The 27,592-nt window shown below is 42.4% G+C and overlaps 1 protein-coding gene and 1 long non-coding RNA gene across 13 annotated transcripts in view; both read left to right on the forward strand.

Moving 5' to 3' along the window:
- Positions 1-27,592, forward strand: part of znf276 (zinc finger protein 276) — a 94,049-nt gene that overhangs the window by 15,391 nt on the left and 51,066 nt on the right. For 7 of the 12 annotated variants that reach the window (XR_015859202.1, XM_088379665.1, XM_088379662.1 and 4 more), the window contains exons 2-7: positions 1,850-2,113; positions 2,339-2,651; positions 2,756-2,799; positions 2,901-3,278; positions 5,239-5,296; positions 11,943-12,053. Coding sequence is in view for 11 of the 12 variants with exons in the window: in XM_088379665.1 (XP_088235791.1) it covers positions 1,894-2,113; positions 2,339-2,651; positions 2,756-2,799; positions 2,901-3,278; positions 5,239-5,296; positions 11,943-12,053 (1,124 nt within the window). In the remaining variant the exon portion in view is untranslated. Of the gene's footprint in view, positions 1-1,849; positions 2,114-2,338; positions 2,652-2,755; positions 2,800-2,900; positions 3,279-5,238; positions 5,297-11,942; positions 12,054-27,592 lie in introns of those variants that run through there. The other 5 variants (XM_088379666.1, XM_088379663.1, XM_088379670.1 and 2 more) reach the window with 3 other exon arrangements.
- LOC148395913 (uncharacterized) lies at positions 12,060-22,173 on the forward strand. Its single transcript, XR_015859205.1, has 2 exons — positions 12,060-13,649; positions 13,767-22,173. It is a non-coding gene; the product is annotated as an uncharacterized LOC148395913 (long non-coding RNA).

Below are 27,592 nucleotides of genomic sequence, written 5' to 3' on the forward strand. Positions count from 1 at the left end.
TAATATTATTACTTATATAATAGTTATTTGATATCTAATTTATATATCGTTATATGAGCCAGTGGAATATTTTGAAGTGCAAGCGCTGTCAGCGGCGCGCAGCCATTGTTGACAAAGGACGATCGATGGATTTAATGAATTGGAGTGACACAGATGGTTTGATAAACGTGTTATTTACTATGTAATAGTTTTTTTTAATAACTCTGAATGTTACGTCAGGCCTGTTCTCAGCTCTTCGTTTGTGTTTATGTCACGTTAGCATACCTATCGTTTAGCCTGATGTTGCTCGTTCATGTCTGTTCTTGGTGTTTGTCGAATAAATTTCCCCCCAAAATGCGACTTATACTCCGGAGCGACTTATATGTTTTTTTTCACGTTATTGTGCATTTTATGGCTAATGCTACCTATATTACGGAGCTACTTTTAGTCCGAAAATTACGGTACTCAAAATACACCCACAAGAAGTGAAAACAGAGCGCAAAGCTCTAAAATTAGCTGAAAGACTGACGCTAATGCTATGAAAACGAGTGCATAGACACGCATTATTATTAAAGTGAACTACAGCTTGTTATATTTGTCATCTCAAGCTTACCGGTTTACCGTGTCTGTTGTTTCCGTAGTTTGGAGGAACTGAACCATCAAGTCTTTCGGCGAATCCTTCTCTATACTGACAAAAGATTTCTGAAATACTCATCCTTGAACAAGTAGGACTTTGCCCACAGACGTGGGAACACTGCTTTATAAATTAAATTTGACCAGACACTTCTTAAAGGTTCTGATGACTTCTTTGAGGTTCTGATGCTGGGGGGCGGTTGTGTGGATTGATGCATTCAACAACGGAACGTTTTGATCTCTCCACTTCGGCATCCTTGAGTTTTTTGGACTACAAAAGTCTCTCCGAGTAATAAAAATGGCGGATTTGAGAAACCGTTTGGCCACACCCATAACCTTGTTTGGGATTCCCTCCCCAACGGATGTGATGTAATAGATAAAAATACGTAATAGAAAATTGAGATAACGGAACGAAGTAAAAACATTTCCCCCTAACAGATCGTACAAGTATCTCTGCAGCACCTGGAGGGATAGATGACACTTTTATACAATCTTGAGGACTCCAAGTACACATTAAAATGAATATAAAAGCACAAAAAGTGGATTTTCCATGATACGTCTGGTGTAGGTGTTCCTTCGCAGGTGTTTTAAATGAATTATCTTAAATTCTATTACCTGTATTGTATGTAATTTTACGGTATCATAAAAATCATGACAAATATATGGATAAGCTGCACAGGACTATAAACTGCAGGGTTCCAAGTTTGTGCAAAAAGTAGTGCCTTATAGTCCAGAAATTACGGTACTTTGATAAAATATAACCTCAATAGTAGGCCAAAAGTGAAGCAAAATCTAGAAATCTGATTCTTGTTGAGTTTAAAGTAGGGCTCCAGGGACTTTTTGTAGGTCTTGGGCTGTTAAGAACATGTACATATGTCTTCAATTTATTTTAGATTTTGGTGAAACTTTTAACAGGGGTTCCTTCATTAAAAAATTGTAGAAAACACAACTCAGCCATATTTTAAAAGGTTTTAACATCATGAGGGCCTCTTCCAAGCAAATATTAAGTAGAGCTAGTTGACCTGTTCGGCGATAAACTTCAAAGAATAATGTTTATTTCCTGTAGCCAGTAAGTGGCACTACCACTACGATGAAAAAATTGTCCTTTGTACTTCCACCCACTCCGTTTGAACCTGTAAAATATTTTACATCTATAACCGATGATTTTTTCTCCCTCCTTTTCCATAAATTTAAACATTTTTTTTAAAACTTGAATCATGCTGCATTTTTGTATCAGCAGGGCCATTGGAGATCCATCAGCGATTGAAAACCTAGTAAACCATGAAGAAGAAAAGTAGATGCCTAAAGTCATCCAAAGTGTCACAACAGAGCAGGAGAGTACGTGAAGGGAAAATACTTTGTTTAAGTCGAAGGCAAACTCAGAGAAACATCTATGTGACTCCAACAACATCTGACCAACTTCATGGAGATGACACAACAGATTCTACCTACACTTTGACTGACAAGGAGAAGCATTCAGATGTCAAGTCAAAATCCCCCAGTGAGTGTCTGGTTGATTTAGCTGTTTACAGCATGTTCAAAAACAATTAAATGTAAAGTTCAAGTAGCTGCTGATGCCAAATATACATTGTGATTGGAAGTGTTGGCAGTGAATAATTTTAAATTATAGGACACTTGGGCCATGTTTTAGAATGAAACGTTTCACTGAACATGATATGAATTTTCACCATAATTTGTCAATTGATGCTATATTTCATCCCAAAAGGACTCCCCACTGCCGTCTGCAGATTGTGCCATGGAAAGTTTTCTCCACAGAGTCTGCTGCATGCCTTCAACAAATGGCCTCAGAATTTTCCCAATATTGTTAATGACGAAGCGTATGCTGTTGGCCAGTCACCCTCTTTATTTCATCTCGACTTCCAGCAACTGGTTGGAGTGCAGTTGGACCCTGACCCTCGATTATCGGAATTTGTTTGCAAGAAATGTCATCACAAGTTCTATAAGTGCCACAATATTTTGTTCAGGTTTTTGCAGATGGTTAATCTCTTGCCTGCTGGCGGAGACAATTCTAAAATCAGGTGAATTTTTGAGAAGATTACAATATTTGTTGTGAAAATTCAGTTTTTACTTTGATGAGTATATTAAGTTTCAGTGTACAATAAATATTCCTATTTTTTTTCAGGCCTAATCCAATGTTTGCAGACTTTTTAAACAATGGGTCAACAAGTAAGAAAAATCATCATCTACACTTTGTCATTATTAGAACATCAGTTACTTACTTATACTACAATCTGAAACACTTTTGTTATAATTTCTCTTTCATCCAGGTTCATCATTCTTTTCTTCAAACGCCGCATGCCTTCACAACCTTGTGTCATGGGCTCATCATCATGGAGAGGCTTGCAAATCTTGCCCTGACCTGAAGGGGGTGCTTGAGGGCCAGTGCTGGGGCTCGGTCAAAACAGTGTGGTGTTGTGCTGATGGCCACAGCTACTCTATGGACACACAGACCACCTCAGCCAGGTTTGGTTATGTGCTCAATTCAGGAGAGCGTGGAAACGGTGTAAGAAATATTGCAGGGGAGGTGGACTGTGACGAAAGGAGCACAGCAGTTGGAGTAATCTGTCAGGCTCAGCAAAGTTCACCAGCAGTCTCTCCACTGATTCAAAGTTCTGCACTTGCTGACTGGACTTGCAGCGCTGAAGGTACAGTTACAATTTAACCCATCATTCCAAGTTTAACATCTTTCAATGAAATTTCCAGCATTTTTCCTAACAGCCCAACTTTTCAACCAATATAATGTACTGTAGTAACCATTTGGAAATATTTTTCACCATAATTTTGTCCATTACAAAAAAATACCAGTACTTTTGTGATTGACACCACCACAATGGATATGAAGCAAACAAAATGATTCAAGTAGGGCTATCACTATCGAATATTTTTTTAGATTAATTAATTCCATCGATTCAATGGATAACATTTTGTTTTGCATTTGCGTGTATTACAATTTTATAGATTATTTATTGGTGTGTATTCATTTAGTATTTTTGTGAATAAAAAAAACAAAAAAAACGCAATATCCCACCGGCAGTGGCATGCTGGGACAATTTTTCAGCCCCGGAGTTTCAAATCCCACCGGCCCAATGGCAGGCACACAGAATAATAGAATAATACCTCTATTATCCTGACCGCTATGTCACTTGACTCCACTATTTAAGTGCTGACAGTGGGTGACTATAACAGAAAATAAAAGATAATAATATATATATGATAAAAATAAAAAAATATAATAAAACACATAACTAAGATAGTCAGTAGGCTACTGTAGCATTTGAATTATGTTTTATGTTGCATCATTAATATTATTTTGCATTACTAAAACGATATGCAGTATATTTATCTTCTAAAATGCAAGGTGAATAGCTAGCAGAGCATCCAAGCCTGATATTAGCATACTAATTAGCCCGTGTTGTGCCCTAAACCCCTAACCTGGGCTCTTTACCATTTTCATCTTCAGTTGGTCTTCTTAAAATCATATTTGTGAATTTTGCACACTTGGCAGCATCATCCTGTAAAGTCTTCCTTTTTTGTATCCGAGCTTTTTCAGCCCCACCAGGCTTTTTTCTGTCCAACGTTTAATTCACTGGCTACACCTCTTCCATACACCAAGCGTCATCCAGGCATGAAGCTAAATTGGAATCTATCAACTTCAATGAGTGCGGGGGGAGGGGCGTTTGAACATGCAATGGTATACCCCAACATTAGACGCATAAGAGAGAACTGCGATGCAAAAAACGTGTTCTATGACATTGTGTGGTGGATTTTCTTGAATAAAAAAAATATACAACTTAATTCGGTGGTAGCCCATAAATGATGGCCCAGCTCCACCCCCATATTGAAGAGTCTTCCCTTCAACTAGCGTCATCGAGGCACACGAGCTAAATTGGACTCTACCAATTTCAATGAGTGATGGGGGTGCGTGGGGGTTTGAACACGTAAAGGTATCTCCCAACTTTAGACACAGGGAAGAGAACTGTGATGCAAAAGGGGTGTTGTAGGTCATAATATGGTGAAATTGAAAATGGACTGAATTAAAATCATGAAATAAACTTAAGTAACTTGTAGCCTGTAAAATGATGGCCCCCACCGGCCCCACATTGGACCGGCCCTCCGGGAAACGTCCTGACTCCTGATTAGCCAGCACACCATTGCACACAGGAGACATTGATGTGCTTGCCAACTTTTGAAAGTGATTCAGTTACTGGTTCAGTTGTTGGTTTCCAAAGTAAAAGCAAATCTCTACTCAATATTCAATTTAAATATGTGGTTTTCTTCTAAATTAATAGAAAGTAAGGAAACTCAACTGAATATATTTTATAACATTCACATAAACAATTATAAAGAACACAGAAAAACTATACTGCAATAATGGGAAAAAGTCATTTTCCAAGAATTCACTGTATATGGCTGCTTGTGACGATCATTGGGACTTTGTCCACTGACTGTTGTTTTCTTTTACTTGGACTTTGGTGTCATGCATCCATTCTGACCAACCTTTAAGTCAGAAACTCCACTTTTTCTTTAGTAACTCTATGTATCTTCTCTTCATCTGTTTGTATTCCTTAAGTACATTGATTATAACTTTGTCTCAAAAATTTGCAGTTTCTTCTGTTGAGGAGCAGCAAAAGGACGAGCACGCTGATAGTGATCTATCTGACAGGTGTGTTCCAATTTCCCTCACTGTTATCACTATTTATATTTAGAATAGAAATGGGGTTGCAGAAACAGTGCCCGGTATAACATACCGTTTGGGCAAACTATATGACTTGAAAATACTCTCACAAGCATGTGTCACTGATAATTACTGACAGTAATTTTCTAATAAAATAATTTGAAGGCGACATTGGCGAATTCAATCATGAATGTGATTGCGTCACTTGACAATGGCAGATCTTGGGACAGCCAAGTGGTTACCAATACTATGTTATTTAATCCCACTGTCAAGTCAAGTCAAGTTTATTTATATAGCCCTAAATCACAAGCAGTCTCAAAGGGCTTCACATAGACAAACAAATTGACAATTATTCTCAAAGCATCCCCTGATCTTAAGCTCCCAAAAGGGCAAAGAAAAACTAAAAAAAACCCTACCAGGGGAAAAATGAGAAACCTTGAGAAGGGACCACAGATGGGAGGATCCCCCTTTCAGGATCACCAGGCTCCAATGGATGCAGAGAGGGCACATAAAATACATAATATAAAAAAAAAATCAATGAAAAAATGGATGTCCAAATCAAAGCGAAGAGCTGCCGGAGGTGCCCTCGATTGTCCTGGCAGTGTCTTCGAGGAGGGTAATCCGCTGCAGTTCCCTCATCTTGATTGGTCCATGAGAATCCAGACAGCCGCTGTCAGCTTGGGTGTCACCGAACCACCTCCCCAGCCGGGGAGGGGTGGGCGGGGAGCGAAAACACAAACTCCCGCCGAATCGGCCACTGCAAGTTAATTAAAGGCCATATCATAGAAATGTGTCTTTAAACATGTCTTAAATGTTTCTACTGAGGTAGCAGTTCTAATATCTATTGGTAGGGCATTCCAAAGCTCTGGAGCCCGAATAGAAAATGCTCTAGACATTTTTTTGGCCCTCGGAGTCACTAAAAGACTAGCGTTTTGCGAACGGAGGTTACGAGATGGGACGTACGGAACAACTAGGTCGACGAGATATGAAGGCGCTAAGCCATGCAATGATTTATAGGTTAATAGAAGAACCTTGAAGTCACATCTTAAATGGACTGGGAGCCAATGTAAGTTGGCTAATATTGGGGTAATGTGATCAAATTTTCTTGTCCGTGAGAGCAGCCTTGCAGCAGCATTTTGTACTAACTGTAGACGTTTGATGCTGGACTTAGGAACACCAGAGAATAATGCGTCACAGTAGTCCAGGCGTGATGTAATAAACGCATGTATAATAGTTTCCGCATCACCGGTCGAGAGGATCGGACGAATCTTAGCAATATTACGAAGGTGAAAAAACGCAATCCTGGTTATATTCTTAATGTGTTTTTGAAAGGAGAGCGTTTGGTCAAATATTACCCCGAGATTAGTTACCGTATCACTCTGAGTGATAGCACGGTTATCTATAGTTATAGTGGTTTCCTTAAATAAGTGTTGATAACGAGCTGGACCAATTATCAACATTTCAGTTTTATCTGGGTTAAGGCGAAGGAAATTGAGAGACATTCATTGCTTGATCTCTGCAAGGCACGCCTCAAGATTACAGCAGTCCGGCGGATCTGTCATCGATAACGGCATATATAATTGAGTCTCATCCGCAAAACATTGAAAACTAATATTATATTTACGTATTATGTCACCAAGTGGAATTATATAAATATTAAATAGAATTGGTCCGAGTACCAATCCCTGTGGGCTACCACATGTAACATTATAGAGCTCAGAGGACGCATTGCCATGGACCACTTGGTGCGTCCTGTCTGATAGATAGGAATAGAACCAGTCTAGTGCTGACCCTGAAATACCAACACAGCTTTTAAGACGCGCTATTAAAAGCACTGTTAAAGGATTCCTCACAAACACAATGTTTGAAATTGTCAAATAGTAAAATATTGTCTTTGTGTGATTTCCAACTATTGATATACAAGCAAAGCAAAATTTATATAGACCACCACGGTTTGACACTGAGTGGACTCAGGAAAGTTTTTTTCCTAGTGCACATACAGATATACAAATAATATATCCTGTTCTTAAATTATTACTTGTTTACATAGTTGTCCCACAAATGTAAATATCGGACTAAGATAATCTACGTAAACATCAGTGCCTGAATAGGGCTTTGAGGTGCCGGCTATAGGTGGTCCATGACTCAGCTCCGTACAACAGGGTAAGGAGGACAACAGCCCTGTAGACCAGGAGCTTGGTTTGGGCCTTTAAATCCCGGTCTTCAAAGACTCGCACTAGCTCCACTAGCACAGCTCAGGCGATGGTTGATGTTAGGGTTGACAAATTATCTTGATGGTATGATTATGTTGGAATGTAGACTAGAATTATTAACTTTGTTTAAACCTTTCACCTTTCCTTGACTCTGGGAAGTTTAACCATTCAGTTGTTGAAACTTTCCAAATAGTGTGGAAACATTCTTGCTTAGTTAGTCATCTAAAATGCTCCACTAGTTTCTGTTTACATTAGATCGTAAAACAGCCCCTGCTCTGATCTCACCAGACGCCGGGGGTTCACCAAACCTGTCACCTCCACCCTGCTTTCTCTCAATAAATACTCTCTTGCAAGAATCCAAAGTCAGACTTCGTTTGAACATCGCTGTATGCACAGTGACAAATGATTGTGCCCAAAGGGCATATAGTCTCCCGTATGGTTCTTGCAAATAAGTTAGAGTGAGCACCACTCTAACAGTTGATCTCTGAGTCTATGTCAGCTTTTGATGAAAGAAGGCTGGCAAGGTAGAGGAAGTGGTCAACGGTTTCAAGCAGGGTGTTGTCCACTTTTATGGTGGGTTAGGTAGATGGTTGGTTGGGTGGAGGTTGATGTAGGACCTGTGTCTTTGTGATGTTTAATGTTAGACCCAGGGTTCTGTATGCCTTAGCAAATGCATTCAGGATGCCCTGGAGGTCCTCGGCAGAGTGTGCTGCGATGGCATTATCATCAGCATATTGGCGCTCCATGATGGTGGTGTTGGAGACCTTGCTCTTGGCTTTGAACCTGAGCAGGTTGAAGAGCCTGCCATCAGTCCTGTAAACAATTGGGATCCCCTGAGGCAGCTCCTCGCCAATAAGGTGGAGTATTGCAGCTATGAAGATTGCGAACAGAGTTGGTGCAATGATGCATCCCTGTTGCACACTAGTTTCGACTGTGAAGGGCTTGGACTCCGAGCCGCTGTTGGTGAGCACTGTGGCTGACATGCCATCATGTAGAAGCCTCAGTATCCTGCCTCATGACAGCCGTACCTTATTAGTAATACTCCATGGGGCCTGGCGGTCTACAGTGTCAAAGGCCTTTGTCAGGTCTATGAAGGCCATGTACAGACGCTGCCCTTGCTCACGGCATTTCTCCTGGAGTTGGCGTGCCGTGAAGATCATGTCGGCTGTACCTCTGGATGGACGGAAACCACACTGTAATTCTTGGAGTATTTCCTCAGACAGTGGTAGCAGTCAGTTCGCCAGAACATGGGCAATGACTCTGCCTGTTGTTGACAGGAGTGAGATGCCCCTGTAGTTTCCACATTCTGCCTTGTCCCCCTTCTTAAATATGGTCACTATTAAAGCATCTCTGAGCTCTGAGGGAAGGTCTTCTTTTTCCCAGACCTTGAGGAGGAGGGCGTGGATGTGGTACAGGAGCTCTGGTCCACCTTCTCTTAGGATCTCTGCTGGGATCCCATCTGGACCGGTGGCCTTGTTGTTCCTAAGGCTCCTGATGGTATCTTGAACCTCTGTCATGGTGGGAGGTTCCCCCATGTCTTCTCTGATGGGACTCTTGGGGATGTGGCTGATAAAGTCTGGATCGGTTATGCTGTCACGGTTGAGGAGTTCCTGGAAGTGCTCCTTCCACCGTGTGTTGATGGACTCGTTGTCCTTCAGCAGCTCCTGCACGTCCTTCGACCGCAAGGGATTCAGGCCAAGGTAGCTTGGGCCATAAACAGCCTTGGTAGCGCTGAAAAAGCCTCTGGTATCACCAGAGTCTGCCAGAGTCTGGATTTCCAGAGCCCTTTCTGTCCACCAGGAGTTCTTGAGTTCCCTCACACGGCTCTGGACTTCCGCCTTAGCTCTGGAGTGAGCCGCTCTTTTGATCGGGCATGTTGTCATTTTGCCAGGCATCAAAGGCTTTCATTTTATTGGAGATGAGCTGTTCTATCACACTGTCATTGTCATCAAACCAGTCCTGATGTTTTTTGGACTGCATTATAAAGTGCACTGTGTTTTTTTTTGAGTAAATTATAAGATTTTAAGTGCGCCCTATAGTGCAGAAAATACGGTACTACAGATGCAGTATTTGCTTTGAGGATTCTGATGATGAAGTACAGAGAGGGTCAGAAGGAGCTGCATTGTGTCTTTGTAGATCTGGAGAAAGCATATGACGGTGCCCAAAGAGGAACTGTGGTATTGTGTGAGGAAGTCTGGAGTGGCAGAAATGTGAGAGTGGTACAGGATATGTACGAAGGTTTCAGGACAGGAGTGATATGTGCTGTAGGAATGACAGAGGAGTTCAAAGTGGAGGTGGACTGCATCAAGGATCAGCTCTGAGCCCCTTCTTGTTTGCAATGGTGATGGACAGGCAGACAAATGAGGTCAGACAGGAATCTCCATGGACCATGATGTTCACAGATGACATTGTGATCTGTAGTGAGAGTAGGGAGCTGGTGGAAGGAAATCTAGAGAGGTGGAGATATACCCTGGAAAGGAGGGGAATGAAGATTAGCCGAAAGAAGACAGAATACATACATGTGTGTAAATGGGAGGGATCCAAGTGGAATGGTGAGGCTAGAGGGAGTAGAGATCCAGAAGGTAGAGGATTTTAAGTACTTAGGGTCAACAGTCCAGAGCAACAGAGAGTGTGGAAAAGAGATGAAGAAGCGCTTCCAAGTAGCGTGGAACGGGTGGAGAAAAGTGTCAGGGGTGATGTGTGATAAAAGCGTATCAGGAAAAATGAAGGGAATGGTGTACAAGGCAGTGGTGAGACCAGCGATGCTGTATGGTTTAGAGACAGTGGCACTGGGAAAAGGGTCTCTGATGATTGCTGCGAATGGTTGAAAAAAACACCACGTTGAACGTTCAAAGACCTAACGGCAACCTGGAAAAGTCTGGGATCATGGTTTCAAATGTACCATATGCTGCACACTGAACCAAACAGGGCGTCAAAGGCCAACAAACACACCTTACCTGAGGCAAGCGTATAAAAAGGTACAATTAAACTTTGCCAAGAACTACCTGGACAAACCACAAGCCTTTGTGGAAAATGTTTTCTGGACGAACTAAACAAAAATGATGGCGATTTATACCAATGTATGCAAAAATTGAATGGATGCAGAAAAAGAAGGGGTGCCAATACCAATACAGCGCTCAGTGAAGAGGCTCTCTGCACGCCGCTGGCTGCATTCCAATTCCATTCCCGATAACTAACTGCAGGACAACCCCTGGAGGTCGGCTTACTGGAAAGATTGGGAGCACCAGACTTCTAGCGAGGAGGCTGACCCTTCTGCTCTATGTGGCTATTTAAAGCACCTCCTTTTCAGACAGTGAGCTGAGGGCGTAGGGCAAAAGGATAATGTAAGAACCCTTACAGATTTTATGTAATTGATTGAACGATTTATGAACAATTCAGCTCACATAAATCCTTTCAGAACACGTCGTGTTTGCGTATGTCAGTGACAGTTTTTCAGGTTTATGAGGTTGAAATGGGCTTAAGTAGAGGTGTCCACATGCATTTTGAGGCTGTTTGATTCCTGTTATTTTGACATTACAAACAATATCTGTACAATGATTTCCAATGGGGAAATTGTACTCGCTTGATTCAGTGACGTCATCAATCAAGACATGAAGGGAGGGGGGCGCCATATTCCTCATTAAGTGGATGTTTCTGAAGGCATTCGTTGTTTCATTATTTTTCCAAAGTTAATGGATAAATTAGAAAATGCTAACTTTTTTTAATTTTCTTAATTAAAAAATACATTAACTGGGATGGTTAGTGAAAAATGGACTATCCTAACTTTTGTGTCACTTTAATGAGGTTTACTTTAATTGAAGTAGTTTCATTTATTTTTGAGCTTGACTCAAATCCCCTTCCTTCTTCCAGCTGAAGAAGAAAACACCCACAACCTTCTTGCAGACAGAAGCTGCATGTGTTACACAAGGATCTTTGGCACTTTCTTTCTGAAAGAACACAATATATTTACCACAAAATGGTTAAGTCAAACTAAATCAAATTAGTCGCGAATATAATGAATCGTCATTTTATTGTATTTTTAAACACTTTATAAACATTTTTAAGTTAATCTGACTTTTAGAAACATTCTTCAGGGCTTCACTAAAACTCACAAGGTCACAAAAGACTATTGTAAATGTGTCACGGGGGGGAGAGAATGACATACCAGCTCTGCCGAACCCCTGAAGCCGACTCACTGAACCCCTAGGGTTCGATCGAACCCAGGTTAAGAACCACTGATCTAAGGTGTACACTGGAGCCTCGATTTAACGGTCTGATAAGGGGAGCGAGGTCTGAGAGCTGATGTCTGTTAAATTGAAAATTGACATTTTGTGTCAATACTTCTCAAGAGGTTGCAATCTTTTTTACTTGAAACTGACTGGAGACAGAATGTCAGGAGGTAAATCCACTTCTTTTTACAGACCAACTGGGCCCAACAAGCGACAACAAATTCCAAATACCTCTGAGGATCGTAAAGTAAAAAAGAAACCTGGACCTAAACCTGGCTGGAAGAACAAGTTCAAACCCAAAGGGTAAACGCATTGCATGTCTTACGATTTCTTAAATACACACACATGCACGCATGCACGGGTGCGCGCGCACACACACACGCACGCACGCACGCACACACACACACACACACACGCACACACACACACACACACACACACACACACACACACACACACACACACTTGTTTTAAGGAGTTGAAAGTGAAATTCTAATAGGTCTTATGGACGAACCTCCATTACTATTGTTGGATTTGGTCCACAATTTGGGAAGCGCACTATTCGCACCTCATGACAAAAGCCAGAGCCAATCACCTGTTATCCAATTTACTCACTGCATGTTCATTTTCTCTTTCAGTTTTAGGAAAATACTAAGACACCGAAACAAAATTAGACTTACACAGGTTACAATTTTTGTTAAGAAAGCTCTGTTTTCAGGAAAGATAGAATACAGTGCTGGGCCTTTCGTGCGACAATGGTCAAGAGCAGAAAGTCTTCATTCAGAAAAGGCAGCATTCAAGGTTCTTTGGTTAGCTTATATTCAGTTGCACATGCTGGTGTGGGCTGAGTTTGATGGGTGATGAGTCTATGGGGGCGGGGGAAGTTCGCAGGAGAGTTGGGAGTGGGTGCTAGTTCGGTGAGAGCTGGTTCCGTGGGGTTGGGTGCTGATTATGGGCGATTCGATGTGTGTGGGGGGGGTGTTGTTTTCCTTCCCGTCTTGGCGATCACCTTTGGCCGGGTTCTTGGTTTTCCTCCTGCCGCTCTTCCTCTGGCACCTCTACCGGTTTTGGCTCCAAGTGTCCTTCCTGTAAACATTCTCCTCCATTCTTGCACATACACCCACTTTACCCACTGTCGCACCTCGTCCATTCATCATCCTTCCAATTTTGTCATTTTGTAAAGACTTATGTGAAGTTTTGGGTGTGACATCATCAATTCGTTAATGTTCCCTGACTATGCAATTTTCTTACTCCTCACTTACCATGCATTTGTTTGTTTGTTCTTTTGACACTCCATGTACTTGCTTACCGTATTTTTTGTACTATTAGTCGCGTTTTTCTTCCTGCTTTGGGTGGGGGGGGCGACTTATACTCAGGAGCGACTTATATGTGACCTTTTTCACAAATTTTTACTTGATCATTAACACTACTCACTTACTAGTATAGTTGATCACTTCACATGTTATTTTCACTTTAAACCGCATGAGGGCGCACTATAGCTGTGGAATAAATGGAGCCTCACTGACAATGAGTTCAATTCATGACTTCCGAAGTCAGGAGATTTAATGATTTGGAGTGACACCGATTATTCGATAAACTTGTTATTTATGTTATTGTTATTTATGTTATAGTTATTTGATATATAGTTTATTTAGAGTAGCAACGTGTATGTTGTTAGACTTCAGTAGTTTCCGATTTTCTAGGGAGGCCGTGAAGGCAGCGGGGGGTGGAGAGCGATCCAGGGCGCTTGAGCTCTTGATTTGTGAAATAAAGAGCCGGTTATCAAACCCATGTAGTTATATACATAGATCTGTGGAATAATTGGAGCCGCCAACTGACAACGAGGCTGACGTCAGCGCGCACGTAGGTCCGGAATCGACAGCTGGAGTGACACGGATGGTTTGTTAAAATTGTTGTTTATATTACATTTATTTAATATATCTAGTCTGATGTCAACAGCGCACGTAGCCTTTCCGGCGTCAACAGCTTTTTTTTTTTTTTTTCTCTTTCTCCAAGTGACACGGAAGACGAAGATTCTGATGGATTTATTGATTTGGAGTGAAACGGATGGTTCGATAAAATTGTTGTTTATATTATTGTTATTTCATACAAAGTTTATAGATTGTTATATGGGCCTGTAGAAAATTTTGAACTGTAATGTGCCGCTGACGTCAGACTTGTTTACATAAAGGAGGACCAACTCGATTGATGGCTTTAATGATTTGGACTGACACAGATGGTTTGATAAAGGTGTTATTTATGTTGTAGTTATTTGAATGACTTTTATTTTTACATCAGGCCCATTCTCAGCTTCTCGCTTGTGTTTATGTCACATTAGCATACCGTATCGTTTAGCCTGTTGTTGCTCGTTCATGTCTGTTCTTGGTGTTGGATTTTGTCGAATAAATTTCCCCCAGAATGCGACTTGTACTCCGGATGTTTTTTTTCACTTTGTGCATTTCATGGCTGATGCGACGTATATTCCGGAGCGACTTTTAGTCCGAAAAATACGATACTTTGTCACATTCATAATTTAATCATGCTTTGAACCATATTTTTTTATTATTAGTCAAAACATTTTCCTTCTGTCCAGAACCTTCAGGAGTAATCCAAGGCTGGCGTCTAGCATTCTAGCAAATACGACGTCACATCAAGCATTAATAAAAACATAAGATATAATCAAGTACAGAACATTCTTATACACCTTGAGCAGTGTTCGTGATTTAGAATAACACCAAGCATGCATTAAATAGTTCCTTAAGGGTCGTTCTGCTATTTAGGCAATATATCAACAAACATTTGTTATTTCAAAGTGCACAGAAATACATATCAGATCATGAAGTTATAAAAACCTGTCATTACCATATATAAAAATGTCTAGTTATGTCTTCTTTATTGATTTGGTGTGCAGGTATAATGATATGCTTAAAATGTTTCTTTTATTGATTCAATATGTGAATCTACTTGTCTGCTTATGTACTTTATTCAATAAGGTTTGAGCATATCCGTTTTTGTAGCTAGGCAGGACATTTTGTATTTCGACCCCATTCCTTCACTATCCCACACTCTTCAGATGGCCATCTAATGTCTGATTTGATCCTCTTCTGTGCTAAGAACCCTGTTTCACAAATCATAGCTAAGACAGGGAGGACCAGCATAATGTGAAGCTGCTGGATGTTCTGTGTGAGACAGACAAAAAGAAGTAAATGATGCATTCAAGCACTGTGGGTTAGATAGCATAAAAGCTAATATTTATTTACTTTATTAAATGTACTTTATTAGTGTGAAGGCGATGGTTATGTTATTCTACACCATTTACTTTCTTCTTCTTCTTCTTCTTCTATTTCATTCTCCTCACTTTTTTGTCCTGCTACTACTTCCACATAATTCAACCGATTCACTCCATTCCACTTTTGACGTATTCCAAATATTCACGAGATGAGCGCTTCCATTTTTCTCATTCCGAGGATTTTCTGTTTTTGCAAAATTTGCAAATTTAAGACAAATTTCGTTCCAGTTTGAAATTCACATCATTCAGCACATTCAAATCACGTTCGGGAATATTTCGACATTCCCAAAATTGCCAAATTCAAAACTTTCACGTTTTCACGTTTAACATTTCCGCAAAATTTCACAAAATTTCTACATTTTTCAACCGATTCAACCCATTCCAATTGTAAACTTTTGCCTACCTATCCCACAACATCCCACTTACCAAATATTCCAAATTTTCAATTTTGAAATTCACGCCAAATTCTCCAAAATTTCGTTTTTCCCTTCTAATTTCGACTTTTTTTCACCCATTCAACTGTTCATCTTTTGCTTACCTATTCCAAAACTTCCCACTTACCGAAAATTCAAAATTTTCAATTTTGAAATTCACACCAAATTCTCCAAAATTTCACTACACTTCTCATTTCTACCGTATTTTTTGGACTATAAATCGCGTTTTTTTTCATAGTTTGGGTGGGGGGGCGACTTATACTCAGGAGCGACTTATATGTGAAATAATTCACACATTTTCAAAATTCAAAAATCCGTAATGTAGTGAAACCGCGATAAACGACCGCGATGTAGCAAGGGATTACTGTAATCTGAACTGCAACTGCGGCGCGGTGCATAAGCGGCGGTGTTTTACATAAAGGACAAAGGATTCGATCACGGGATTTAATGACTTGGCGTGACAGAGATTGTTTGCTAAAATTGTTGTTTATAATTATATGGGGCTGTGGAATAATTTGAAGTGCAACGACCGTTAGAGGCGCGCACCCGGCATTGTTGACATAAAGGATGATCGATGGATTTAATGATTTGGAGTGACACAGATGGTTTGATAATATTATTGCTTATATAATAGTTATTTGATATGTAATTTATATATCGTTATATGGGCCTGTGGAATAATTTTAAGTGCAACCGCAGTCAGCGGCGCGGTGCGCATGCGGCATTGTTGACATAAAGGACGATCGATAGATTTAATGATTTGGAGTGACACAGATGGTTTGATAAAGGTGTTATTTATGTTATAGTTATTTGGGTAACTGTCAATGTTACGTCAGGCCCGTTCTCAGCTCTTCGTTGATGTTTATGTCACGTTAGCACACCTATCGTTTAGCTTGTTGTTGCGTTCATGTCTGTTCTTGGTGTTGGATTTTGTCGAATAAATTTCCCCTAAAATGTGACTTATATTCCGGAGCGACTTATATATATTTTTTTCACGCTATTGTGCATTTTATGGCTAATGCGACGTATATTCCGGAGCGACTTTTAGTCTGAAAAATACCGTACTGTGTCCTCCTGGTTGTCTGGCAAGCTATCATATTTGAAAATGTTGAAGAATTTGACAGCCTTAGTTGTGTTAGACTCAAAAATTCTGTTATTGTAAAACTAAATCAATTTAATAAATTATATTTATCATCTACATATGTTTATGATACACGTGTCAAGGGGGGAAATTCATCTTGCTTTCAGATGTTTCACAGTACATTTGATTGTTCCTTCCTTTTATCAAGTTTAGTGCCTGGCATTATCATCTTCTGTCAGCTCCTGCTTGTTGTTTGAGTATTATTGTCTGTATGTTGCATCATAGATATTAGAAATACATATATGTACAAATTGGACTGTTCTATGAACCAAACATATACCTGAAACTTGTAGCGTGATTTCACACTCTTCTTGCTGCTTATTCAAATTTACATATCCAGTGGGATGTCATTCCTCTGAAGCAGGAGGCTAAAAATATGTATGCCACCAAACATCAACAAACAAATAGTTAAAGGCCACAAAAGTGATTTCTTAATATGTATCATACAGAATTAACAAAATAGGTGAATAAAATGATAAGTGGCTCCAATTAAAATAATATTCTGAAAGAATGCACAAGCCTTTGTAGCTTGGCCTGAGGAGGGGACCGAGGCGGTCCGATCCCTCGCTACAGAAGCTGGCTCTAGGGACGTGGAATGTCACCTCTCTGGAGGGAAAGGAGCTCGAACTAGACACACACACATCTTGGGTTCTGGTTACCAGTCTTCTTGAGACTTGGACTCTCTTCTAATCTGGATTTGCCCACGGTAAAAGGTACCAAGCAGGTGTGGGCATACTTATAGCCCCGCAGCTGGGCGCTTATACATTTGGGTTCACCCCAGGGAACGACAGGGTAGCCTCCCTCCATCTCAGGGTGGGGGGGACGGGTCCTGACTGTTGTTTGTGTCTACATATGCACCAAACAGCAGTTCAGAGTACCCACCCTTTTTGGAGTCTTTGGAAGAAGTGCACCATTAACAAAGTGGAAACGGGGTGCCGCTGACCAACTCGGGACGTCGTGGTTCGGTGGGGAGAATTCCACTGACACACCTACCATATTGGAAGCAGAGCCTGGTGACTCTGAGGTGGGCTCTCCCATCTCTGGGGTTGAAGTCACCGTGGTAGTTAATAAGCTCCTCGGTGGCAAGGCCTGGGGGTGGATGAGATCTGCCCGGAGCTCTTAAAGGTTCTGGGTGTGGGGCTCTACTGGCTGACACACTTCTACAGCATTGCGTGGACATCGGGGACAGTGCCTCTGGATTGGCAGACAGGGGTGGTTCTTTTTAAGGAGGGGGTACCGGATGGTTTGTTACTACAGAGGAATCACACTCCTCAGCCACCCTATTCAGGGGTGCTGGTGGAGAGCAGGGTTCATCGGGAGGTCGAATCTCGGATTCAGGAGGTGCAGTGTGGTTTTCGTCCTGGCCGTGGAACAATGGAAAAGCTCTATACCCTTGCCAGGATCCTTGAGGGTGCATGGGAGTTTGCTCAATCAGTCCACGTTTTGTGGACCTAGAGGAGGCGGTCGACCTTGTCCCTCGGAGAGTTCTGCGGGCGGTGCTTCGGCAGTACTGAACCCTCAGGGCGGGTCGGTCCCTGTACCACCATTGTCAGAGTTTGGTCTGCATTTCCGGCAGTAAATCGGATTTGTTTCCAGTGAGGGTTGGACTACGCCAAGGCTGCCCTTTGTCACCGATTTTGTTCCTAACTTTTTCTAAGCGCAGCCGAGGGATTGAGGGTTACCGCTTTGGTTACTGTCAGGTCTAAGCACCATCAGATATTTATTTAAACACTGAAACAGAGAAGAGAAGACAACCAGTAATTGCTTTACCTGCAAGGAGAACGACAGAGAGCTCAGTGACATTCTCTACCAGTTCTGAAGTTCCCTGTTTCACCTCCTCTCTTTTTATTCTGTTAGGATGCCAAGGTTACATAGGTGTTGCTACACTAAAGGGTTGGGGAAATTGCAGCAGTAGCAACACTGTTCAGCGAACATTGCAATAAATGGATTGTTGTTCAAGCAGACACGAGGCGTGTCCTTTCTGTCACCCCGTCTGTGACCCCGACAGTCAGGGTCCGGTTGCTGTTTTGTTCCTCCTCCGCTGGTGGACACCTCCTCAGCTGACTGACACCTTCTCGGCTGTGGTTAGTGAGTCATTTCGAAGCTGCTGAGTGCTGTTTTCCTGTGGAACAATGCAACTAGACTTTCTTTTGCTAAGTTTCTTTTCTTGCCAAGCTATCTAGTACAACACACAATAATATTGAGTAAATATGGGATAACTTATATACAATTACTTCAACAGTGACCTTAGCATTGCATCTCTGCTTTTTGTAGATGGTGTGGTGCTTTTGGCTTCTTCAAGCCGTGATCTCCTGCTCTCATTGGAGCGGTTCACAGCCGAATGTGAAACGGTCGAGATGAAAATCAGCACCTCAAAATTAGACCATGGGTGTGCTGGAGAGACTGTCTCTCAGCTGGCCTGGGAATGCCTTGGGGTCCCCCGGGATGAACTGGACAAAGTGGCTGGGGAGAGGGAGGTCTGGGCTTCCCTGTTAAACCTGCTGCCCCCGCAACCCAACCCTGGATAAGCGGTAGAGGGAGGGAGGGATTCATGGATGGATGGATGGATGGATGGATGGATGGATGGATGGATGGATGGACGGACGGACAGTAAACTGACCTGGTTTAAGAAATCTCTCTAAGACCCTTAAAACATGTGGTGTAGCCACCTTGTCCTCTTAACCCCACTAGGCTTCAGCACATTTATGCCCAAAACAGCACCAATGACAATGAGCTCTCTCATTGACTTTTAAATTAAATGAAATCTAAACGGTTATACAATTGCTCATCATTAGATTGTCCCTCAATGTAGCTAATTTAAATCTGAAAACAGTCAGATGATAAATGGGAATACATCTCGACTTTGCACGGATCTTCAACCGTTCCCTGGAGCTCTGTGAGGTTCCCTCGTGCTTCAAGAGCTCCACCATTGTACTGGTGGTCAAGAAGCCTGCCATCACAGGTTTGAATGATTACAGACCTGTCGTCCTGACATCTGTGGTCATGAAATCCTTTGAGAGGTTGGTGTCGAACCACCTGAAGGACATTACGGGCCCCCTGCTCAACCCCCTGCAGTTTGTCTACCGGGCAAACAGGTTGGTGGATGATGCGGTCAACATGGGACTGCTCTACATCCTGCAACACCTTCCTGACCAACAGGAGACAGCATATGAGGCTGGGGACCATCACATCAGACACCAGGACCACCAACACTGGTGCCCCCCCAGGGGTGCGTCCTCTCCCCACTGCTCTTCTCTCTCTACACCAATGATTGCTCCTCAGGCGACTCTTCTGTGAAGCTCCTGAAGTATGCGGACGACACCACTCCCATCGGACTGATCCGGGACAGAAAGTGAAGCGGATGGTCCATTGGTGCAGCCAAAACCACCTGGAGCTGAACCCGCTCAAGACCGTGGAGATGACAGTGAACTTCAGGAGAGACCCTTCACCACTTCCACCTCTCACTATCCTCACTCATGCTATTCCCTCCACTGACACCTTCAAGTTCCTGGGATCAACAGTTTCTCGGGACCTGAAATGGACCGGCCACATAGACGCTGCCCGGAAGAAGGCCCAGCAGAGGCTGTACTTTCTGAGACAGCTCAGGAAGTTCAACTTGGCACAGGAGCTGCTGAAGACCTTCTATACTGCCATCATCCAGTCTATCCTCTGCACCTCCATTACTGTCTGGTTTGGATCGGCCACCAAGCAAGACAAGCACAGACTGCAACGGACAATCAGGACTGCAGAAAAGATAATCGGGACCAACCTCCCATCTATCCAAGACTTGTACCTGTCAAGGACCAGGAAACATGTAAGTAACATCTCTACAGACCCTTCTCACCCAGGTCACAGTCTGTTCGAACTACTCCCCTCCGGACGGCGTTACAGAGTGCTGTACGCCAAAACCAGCAGAAACAGCTTCTTCCCCCAGGCTGTCGCTCGGATGAAGTCACACCACTCATAGAGTCTCAGAGTCATTACTGTGCAATAACATCCTGCTCTCGAGGCTTTATCTTTGAATTTTCTCTATCAGGGGTGTCAAACTCATTTCACATTGTGGGCCACATGCGGCCTCGGTAGATGTCAAGTGGGCCGGACTGTTAAAATTATACCATAGTCTGCTATAAATAACCAAAATATCATGTCTTTCCTTTTTTTTAGTGTAAAGAAGCACAGGAACATTAGGAAAATGTTGACATTTAATGAACATTCGTTTTACAAAACATTTCATGAAACACCTCAGATTTGCTTACATAAATGTCTAAAATGTCTTCGGTTGTTTTGGTGTCCATCATTGGCACCAACTCAAAAAACTCTTCAGTAACAGTCAATGTCTCATCAACTCCACGATTAAATAAGGCCAGTTGTGCCACGCCTGTGATGTCAGTGCTCTCGTCAATTGCAACGGAAAATGCAACAAATGTCTTGACTCTGTTTCAATTGGCTCTCTAAATCTGCTGATAGGTCCGAAATCTTCTCTGCTATAGTATACCTCGTCAGGCTAATATTAGCAAAAGCTTGTCGTTTCTCGGGACATACAAGTTCAGCCGCCTTCATCATTCATCGTTTAACAAAGTTACCATCCGAATACGGCTTTGATGCAAATGCTATTTCGCTGGCAATTAGTTTGCTGGCTTTTACCGCTGCTTCACTGACTTGTCGGCTCTGGATGAAAGTTGACTGCTGTTTCCTCAGACCCGCCTGCAATTCGTTGATCTTATCTCTTCTCACTTACCCTTGCAAGCCGTCATATTTTTCGCTGTGTGTTTCGTAGTGGCGTTGAATATTATATTCCTTCAATACTGAAACTTGTTGCAAACACACCAAGCACAAAGGTTTCCCGTGCATTTCTATAAGTAAATAGGACGTGGTCCATTTTTCATTGAAAATTCTACACTCCGTATCTACTTTTCTCCGTTTGGATAATGACATTTTGGTTAATGAGGATGTAGGGGAGGGGTAGAGACCAGGGTAGAAACAACGTCGTAACAAGCAGCAATTGGTGCATTGCTACCGTCTGCTCTGTTGTGTCTGTCTTCTCTGATCAAAACAATGTTGTCTTCTACTCTGATCAAAAACAGTGTGCCCCATAGCGGATAATCCATGAATTGCATATTATTAAAAATATTAATTCCGTGTCTTTTATGCATTTTTTCACTTTTAAATTATCCTGCGGGCCTAATCGAACGCGGGCCTGATCGAACCCCCTTGCGGGCTGGTTCCGGCCCGCAGGCCGTATGTTTGACACCCCTGGTATATATTACGTGTACCATGTGTCCTCTCTGCATCCATTGCAGCCTGGTCATACTGGAAGAGGGATCCTCCCAACTGTGGTCTCTTCTCAAGGTTTCTCATTTCCCCTAGTAGGACTTTTGAGTTTTTCCTTGCCCTCCTGGGAGTTTAATATCAAGGGATGTTTGAGAATAATTGTCAATTTTCACACATGTCCTGAATGTTGTTAGTCACCTAAATGTTGAACAGAGGCTGAGGTCTACCGGAGTCAAATTCCTTGTTTGGCATGCTCTAACATGGCCAATAAACTTCTTGAATCTTGAATCTTTAAGAGAGAGCATTATCTCATAGTCTTACCTAAGAGGCATACAGTGGAAGGGCAGAATGTGTTCACTTGCCTTTTGTTGCCAAAGTACTATAACCCATCCTTTGCTGGCCAAATTAGGAGCAGTATCATCAGCATCCAGTGCAATTACTTTCACTGGTGACGAAAAGCAGCAAATGTTTTCTTCGAGGCAGAAGACATTCCTAAAATTAATTTGAAAAACAAAAAAGATAATACAAATTAGGGATGCACCAATACCAATATTGGTTTGGGGTATCAGGTTTGTACAGGTTTGTACTTGTACTCATGACACAGGAGCAGATACCAGTAACCGATACCACATTAGTTTTACGGCAGCACCTCCTGCGTACATCTACAGCTAGCACACAACTCGAGCGAGTGAAGGAGTAATGTCAGCTGTGTGGAAGCATTTCAAAATAAATGAGAGTGACAAAAGCAAAGCGGACTGTAATATTTGCAAGGCAAAACTGTCTCGAAGTGGGTCCACAAGAAATGCGTATAATACCAGCAACTTGATAAAACATTTGAAAACTCACCACGACAGAGAGTATAAAGCATTTGCCAGCAGAGGAGCGCAAAGAAAGCAACCAACTTTACAAGAGACTTTGCAGAAGTGAGATGTCTTCGGACAATCCACGAGCAATAAAATTCACTAGTTTGATTGCAGAGTATATCGCTCTTGACGATCAACCAGTCATGTGTGGATGATGTGGGCTTTAGGCGTCTTTTGAGTGAACTTGAGCCACGGTATGAAATACCTAGCCACATTACAGACCGTGTTTTACCAAAGGTGCATGAGAATGTAAAAAGGCACATTACTGACTTGCTTCAAGGAGTTTCTGCCCTTAGCTTCACTACGGATATATGGACATCTAGTGTTAGCCCTGTGTCGCTGATCAGTTTGACAGCACAGTGGATTGACAATAATTTCACCCCACGAACGTTCTACGTGCAAGACAGCTGCGCGGCTCTCACACAAGTCAGGCTATATTGACTGTATTTGACGATATGCTGCAAGTGTGGGCAATACCCAAAACTGCAGTTCATGTTGTGTTACGCGTAAATATGATTATGGCAATGACTGACAGAGCCCTCCCAAGCCTCCCGTGTGTTGCACACACATTGCAACTCGTTGTGCATGAAGGTGTTTTGGCACAAAGAAGCGTGGCTGATGCTGACGCAGTTGCACAAAGAAACATTGGGCACTTTAAACACGCTGCGTTAGCCTATTTCCGCTTCGAAGAAATACCGTAATTTTTGGACTATAAGTCGCGTTTTTTTTCATAGTTTTGGTGGGGGGGGGACTTATACTAAGGAGCGACTTATGTGAATTTTTTCACAAATTTTCAAAATTCAAAAAAATAAAAAGTTAAACTGCGATAAACGAACCGCAATGTAGCAAGGGATTACTGTAATTTGAATTTCAAGTGACGTCAGTGGCGCGGCGGTTGTTTACATAAAGGACAAAGATTCGATCACAGGATGACGAAGGGCCCCACTACTCCCGGCATCATTAGCGGCTTTGTTTGTAAGTGACATGGAGGATGAAGAGTTTGAAGGATTTAATGATTTGGAGTGACACAGAAGGTTTGAAAAACTATTATGGCTTTTATGCACGCCTGGTCCTACTCTACGGAGCTCTCTTTCACCTCCGTGGATTGAAGTCGGGGGCCGGCGCTCGGCCGAGTGGCTGTCCAGGGACGGTGGATGAGGCTCGGACATGGCTTCTACGCACGCCCGGTCCTACTCTACGGAGCTCTCTTTCAACTTCGTGGATGGAAGTCGGGGGCCGGCGCTTTGCCGGGTGGCTGTCCGGGGACGGTGGATGGGGCTCGGACATGGCTTTTACGCACGCCCGGTCCTATTCTATGGAGCTCTCTTCCACCTCCGTGGCTGGAAGCGCCACCTCCGGGGATGGAAGTCCACGCCGCCACACACCTGGAAGTCGACGCCGGTGCTTGGGGCCATGTAGTGATGAACTGTTTATGTTATAGTTATTTGATATACAATATTTCGTATAGCAACTTGTACATGTTTTTACCGTTACAGTTCAGTACTTGTTGGCTCGTTGGACTCTTGTTTTGTTAAATAAAGAGACGTTTACCAAACCCACGTCTTTCCTTGTACTTTGTTCACGCTACAATATAGTTATATACTAGAGCTGTGGAATAACGACGAGGTTGACGTCAGGGCGCACGCGCGGCGTTGTTGACAAAGGACGAGGAATTTGATCGATGGATTTAATGATTTGGAGTGACACCGAATGTTTGATAATGTTGTTTATATGATAGTTATTTGATATATACTTTATATATCCTTATATGGGTCTGTGGAATATTTAGAATATTTAGACGTCAGCGACGCGGCGCATACGCGGCATCGTTTCCATAAAGGACAATCGATGGATTTAATGAATTGGAGTGACACAGAAGGTTTTATAAATGTGTTATTTATGTAAGTTATTTGAATAACTCTGAATGTTACGTCAGGCCCGTTCTCAGCTCTTCGTTTGTGTTTATGTCACGTTAGCATACCTATCGTTTAGCCTGTTGTTGCTCGTTCATGTCTGTTCTTGGTGTTGGATTTTGTCGAATATATTTCCCCCAAAATGCGACTTGTACTCCGGAGCAACTTATATATGTTTTTTTTTCACGTTATTGTGCATTTCATGGCTAATGCGACCTATATTCCGGAGCGACTTTTAGTCCGAAAAATACGATACAGATGCAGCTGAACCAACCCCTGAAACGGCTACAGCAGGATGTACAAACGAGATGTAAAAGTACGTTCGTCATGTTTCAATCTTTGTATGAGCAGAGGAGGGTTTTAGGGATTTACGGTGCTGAGTTTGACCTACCAGACAACTTCACAGCTTACCAGTGGGCTCTCGTGAAGAAGACTATTGCTGTTCTCGCCCCATTTGAGGAACTGACCAGAAAAGTTAGCTCCCACAATTCATTGGCCTCAGATATCATTTCTGCCACAACTGTCCTCCAGGGGGCGCGGTGCGATACCAAGGGGGGCGCGTGTGACACCAGGGAACATGCTTTTCTTTTGGCTGTACTATAAAGGGTAATTAGACATCCACTGCAGTAGGTGGGAGTGGCGGTATCACTGGAAGAGTATTCACTCTACAGTGTAGAGCGCACGCAACATATGCACACACAGCACAGAGCAGGCAATAAAAAGTGCAGTGGGACACCATGGAAAAATATTGAACAGGGTTGAAAAGAACGGCGGAGAGAGACAGAGATAAGCGAATTGAGAGTTACATGAAAGCTAAGACAAGGAAATATGACAAAACGTACGTAGCGCTCGGCTTTAGTGTGACTACGATGGTAGACGAGGAAAGACCGGTGTGTTTACTGTGCCTTACAATGTTGGCAGTGACAGTATAAAGCCAAATAAATTAAGGCGGCACTTATAAAGTCATTGCACCCCAATCAAGCTGATAAGATGCCAAAGGGTTTTTCAGCGAAAACACGCAGAAAATTGTGAACAATCATCCCACTTTGTGAATGCAACTTCAGTCAATCAGCAAGCACTCTATGCATCATATAAAGCAGTGTACCAAATTGCTCAGTGCAAAAAAAAACACACACCATTGCAGAAGAGCTGATACTACCTGCAGCCTCATGTTGCCTCATTTTGATTAAAAAAACTGCATAAATTGTTTTATTCATTTTTTGTTTTGTAGGTTAAAATGTTTTATGTATTGTGCTCCTGAGTTAATGTTGCTGATTACTTTGTATTTAATATCATTTATTGCTGTTATTTAATTTAATATTATAAATGTTTATTATTATTTTATTGTATTTTTTCAGCATAAAATGGCAGTTGGTCAAGAATGTTTATAGTTTGTGTTAGAGATTTGTTCACTCAAACAATATCTTGCAAGAACCACACGGAGACAAGTAAGTCCTTTTTGACACCTGCAGGTGGAGAGTTCACTCACTCCAGAATGAAGTCTGAACCCTTGTTCCTGCGAGGGGATATTTATTAAGAGAAACAGAGTGGGGGTTGAGAGTGGGGGTCAGAGTAGACAAATGGTCGAAGCCCCTGACTGATCAAAGCACAGCAGGGGGTCCTTCACGATGTTGTGTGAACAAAACACTTTGGTTGCTTCCTCTGCAGCTAGTCAATCAGTTCAAAAGATCTTAGCACTTTGTTCTACTACTTTTGTTAAGACAGGACAAGCGAGTTTAATTATTACAGGTTACATTCCAACATAATCATAGGATAAAACTAACCAGAAAACCCTAACATCTCCCTCCTGATTTATCATATGATTATGCCACCCCAAACAACAAACAATGATAGCAACACCTTCCAGTGAAGATGAGGCATTACCTTAATACCCCAGATCAAACTTATTGTGTAAGCGAAAAACCTGCTGGCCAGATGTTATTAGCAGGAAAATTCTTACACGGTCCCTTTGGCCTAGGCGACCAGAATGCTATCAATAAAAAATGAAAAGAAAAACAAAGAAACAGTACATCAGTGCATCCATTACTTGCGAAGCATATTTGATGGTCAAATCAACAAGTTTCCGTAATACATGCTCAACAGAACAGCATCTACGCAATCCACGTCTCATTATCATTATCACATCTGTCACGTCTAAGAAGTTGTATATGTGCTCGCGTTTTCGTCAGCTGATGATGGACTAGTCTGTAGGTGTGTTCCGTCACACACACTGGCGCACACGCTCGTGTCCAGTTGGCGGGCAGCATCGGATAAACCTTGTGACCACAAAGCCACCAGCCATTCTGTATGAAGTATGTTCCGTTCGATGGTGTAGCCATGTTGGTTGGAGAGCCCTTACACCTTGAAAACGGCTCTCTCATCCTGGCACACAGCGGCGATGTCCAAAGCTCCCATCCAGTTCCCTCCTGGAGAGCAGTCGTCGTTAATGCATTTGTGGGTCCTGCAACCTTGGATGTGTAGTCAGCAAGACTTGGAATGGTCCCTCCTGTCGTGGCTGGCCCAGTTCCTTCTTTTGATGACTTCGATGTAGACCCAGTCTCCTGGATTGATGGGGTTGTCGACCTGTGAGGAGGAAAGATCAAGCGGCAGTAAATTTGTCTTTGACACAGTTTGAGCGTCCTGATCATATAATCTGCCAAGGACTGCTCTTTATCTGTTGCTTGCAACTCTCGTAGTCAATTGTAGTGCCCATTTAACTGGTAAATAGGAGTGTTTGCGGGAAGAGTTTGAACACCTCCTAATGATTCCCTTTAACCAAAAACTATTTATGACAGGGGCGTTCCCATTTATTGCCTCCTGGTTTAAAAGAGATTGTCTTACCCATGCCTTCTTTCTCCTCACACGCTCGCACCCACACAGGGTGTGAACACACACACACACACACACACACACACACACACACACACACAC

The sequence above is a fragment of the Syngnathus floridae genome, chromosome 6 (assembly GCF_059516105.1).
Source record: "Syngnathus floridae isolate MCC-2025c chromosome 6, RoL_Sflo_1.0, whole genome shotgun sequence".
NCBI lineage: Eukaryota > Metazoa > Chordata > Actinopteri > Syngnathiformes > Syngnathidae > Syngnathus > Syngnathus floridae.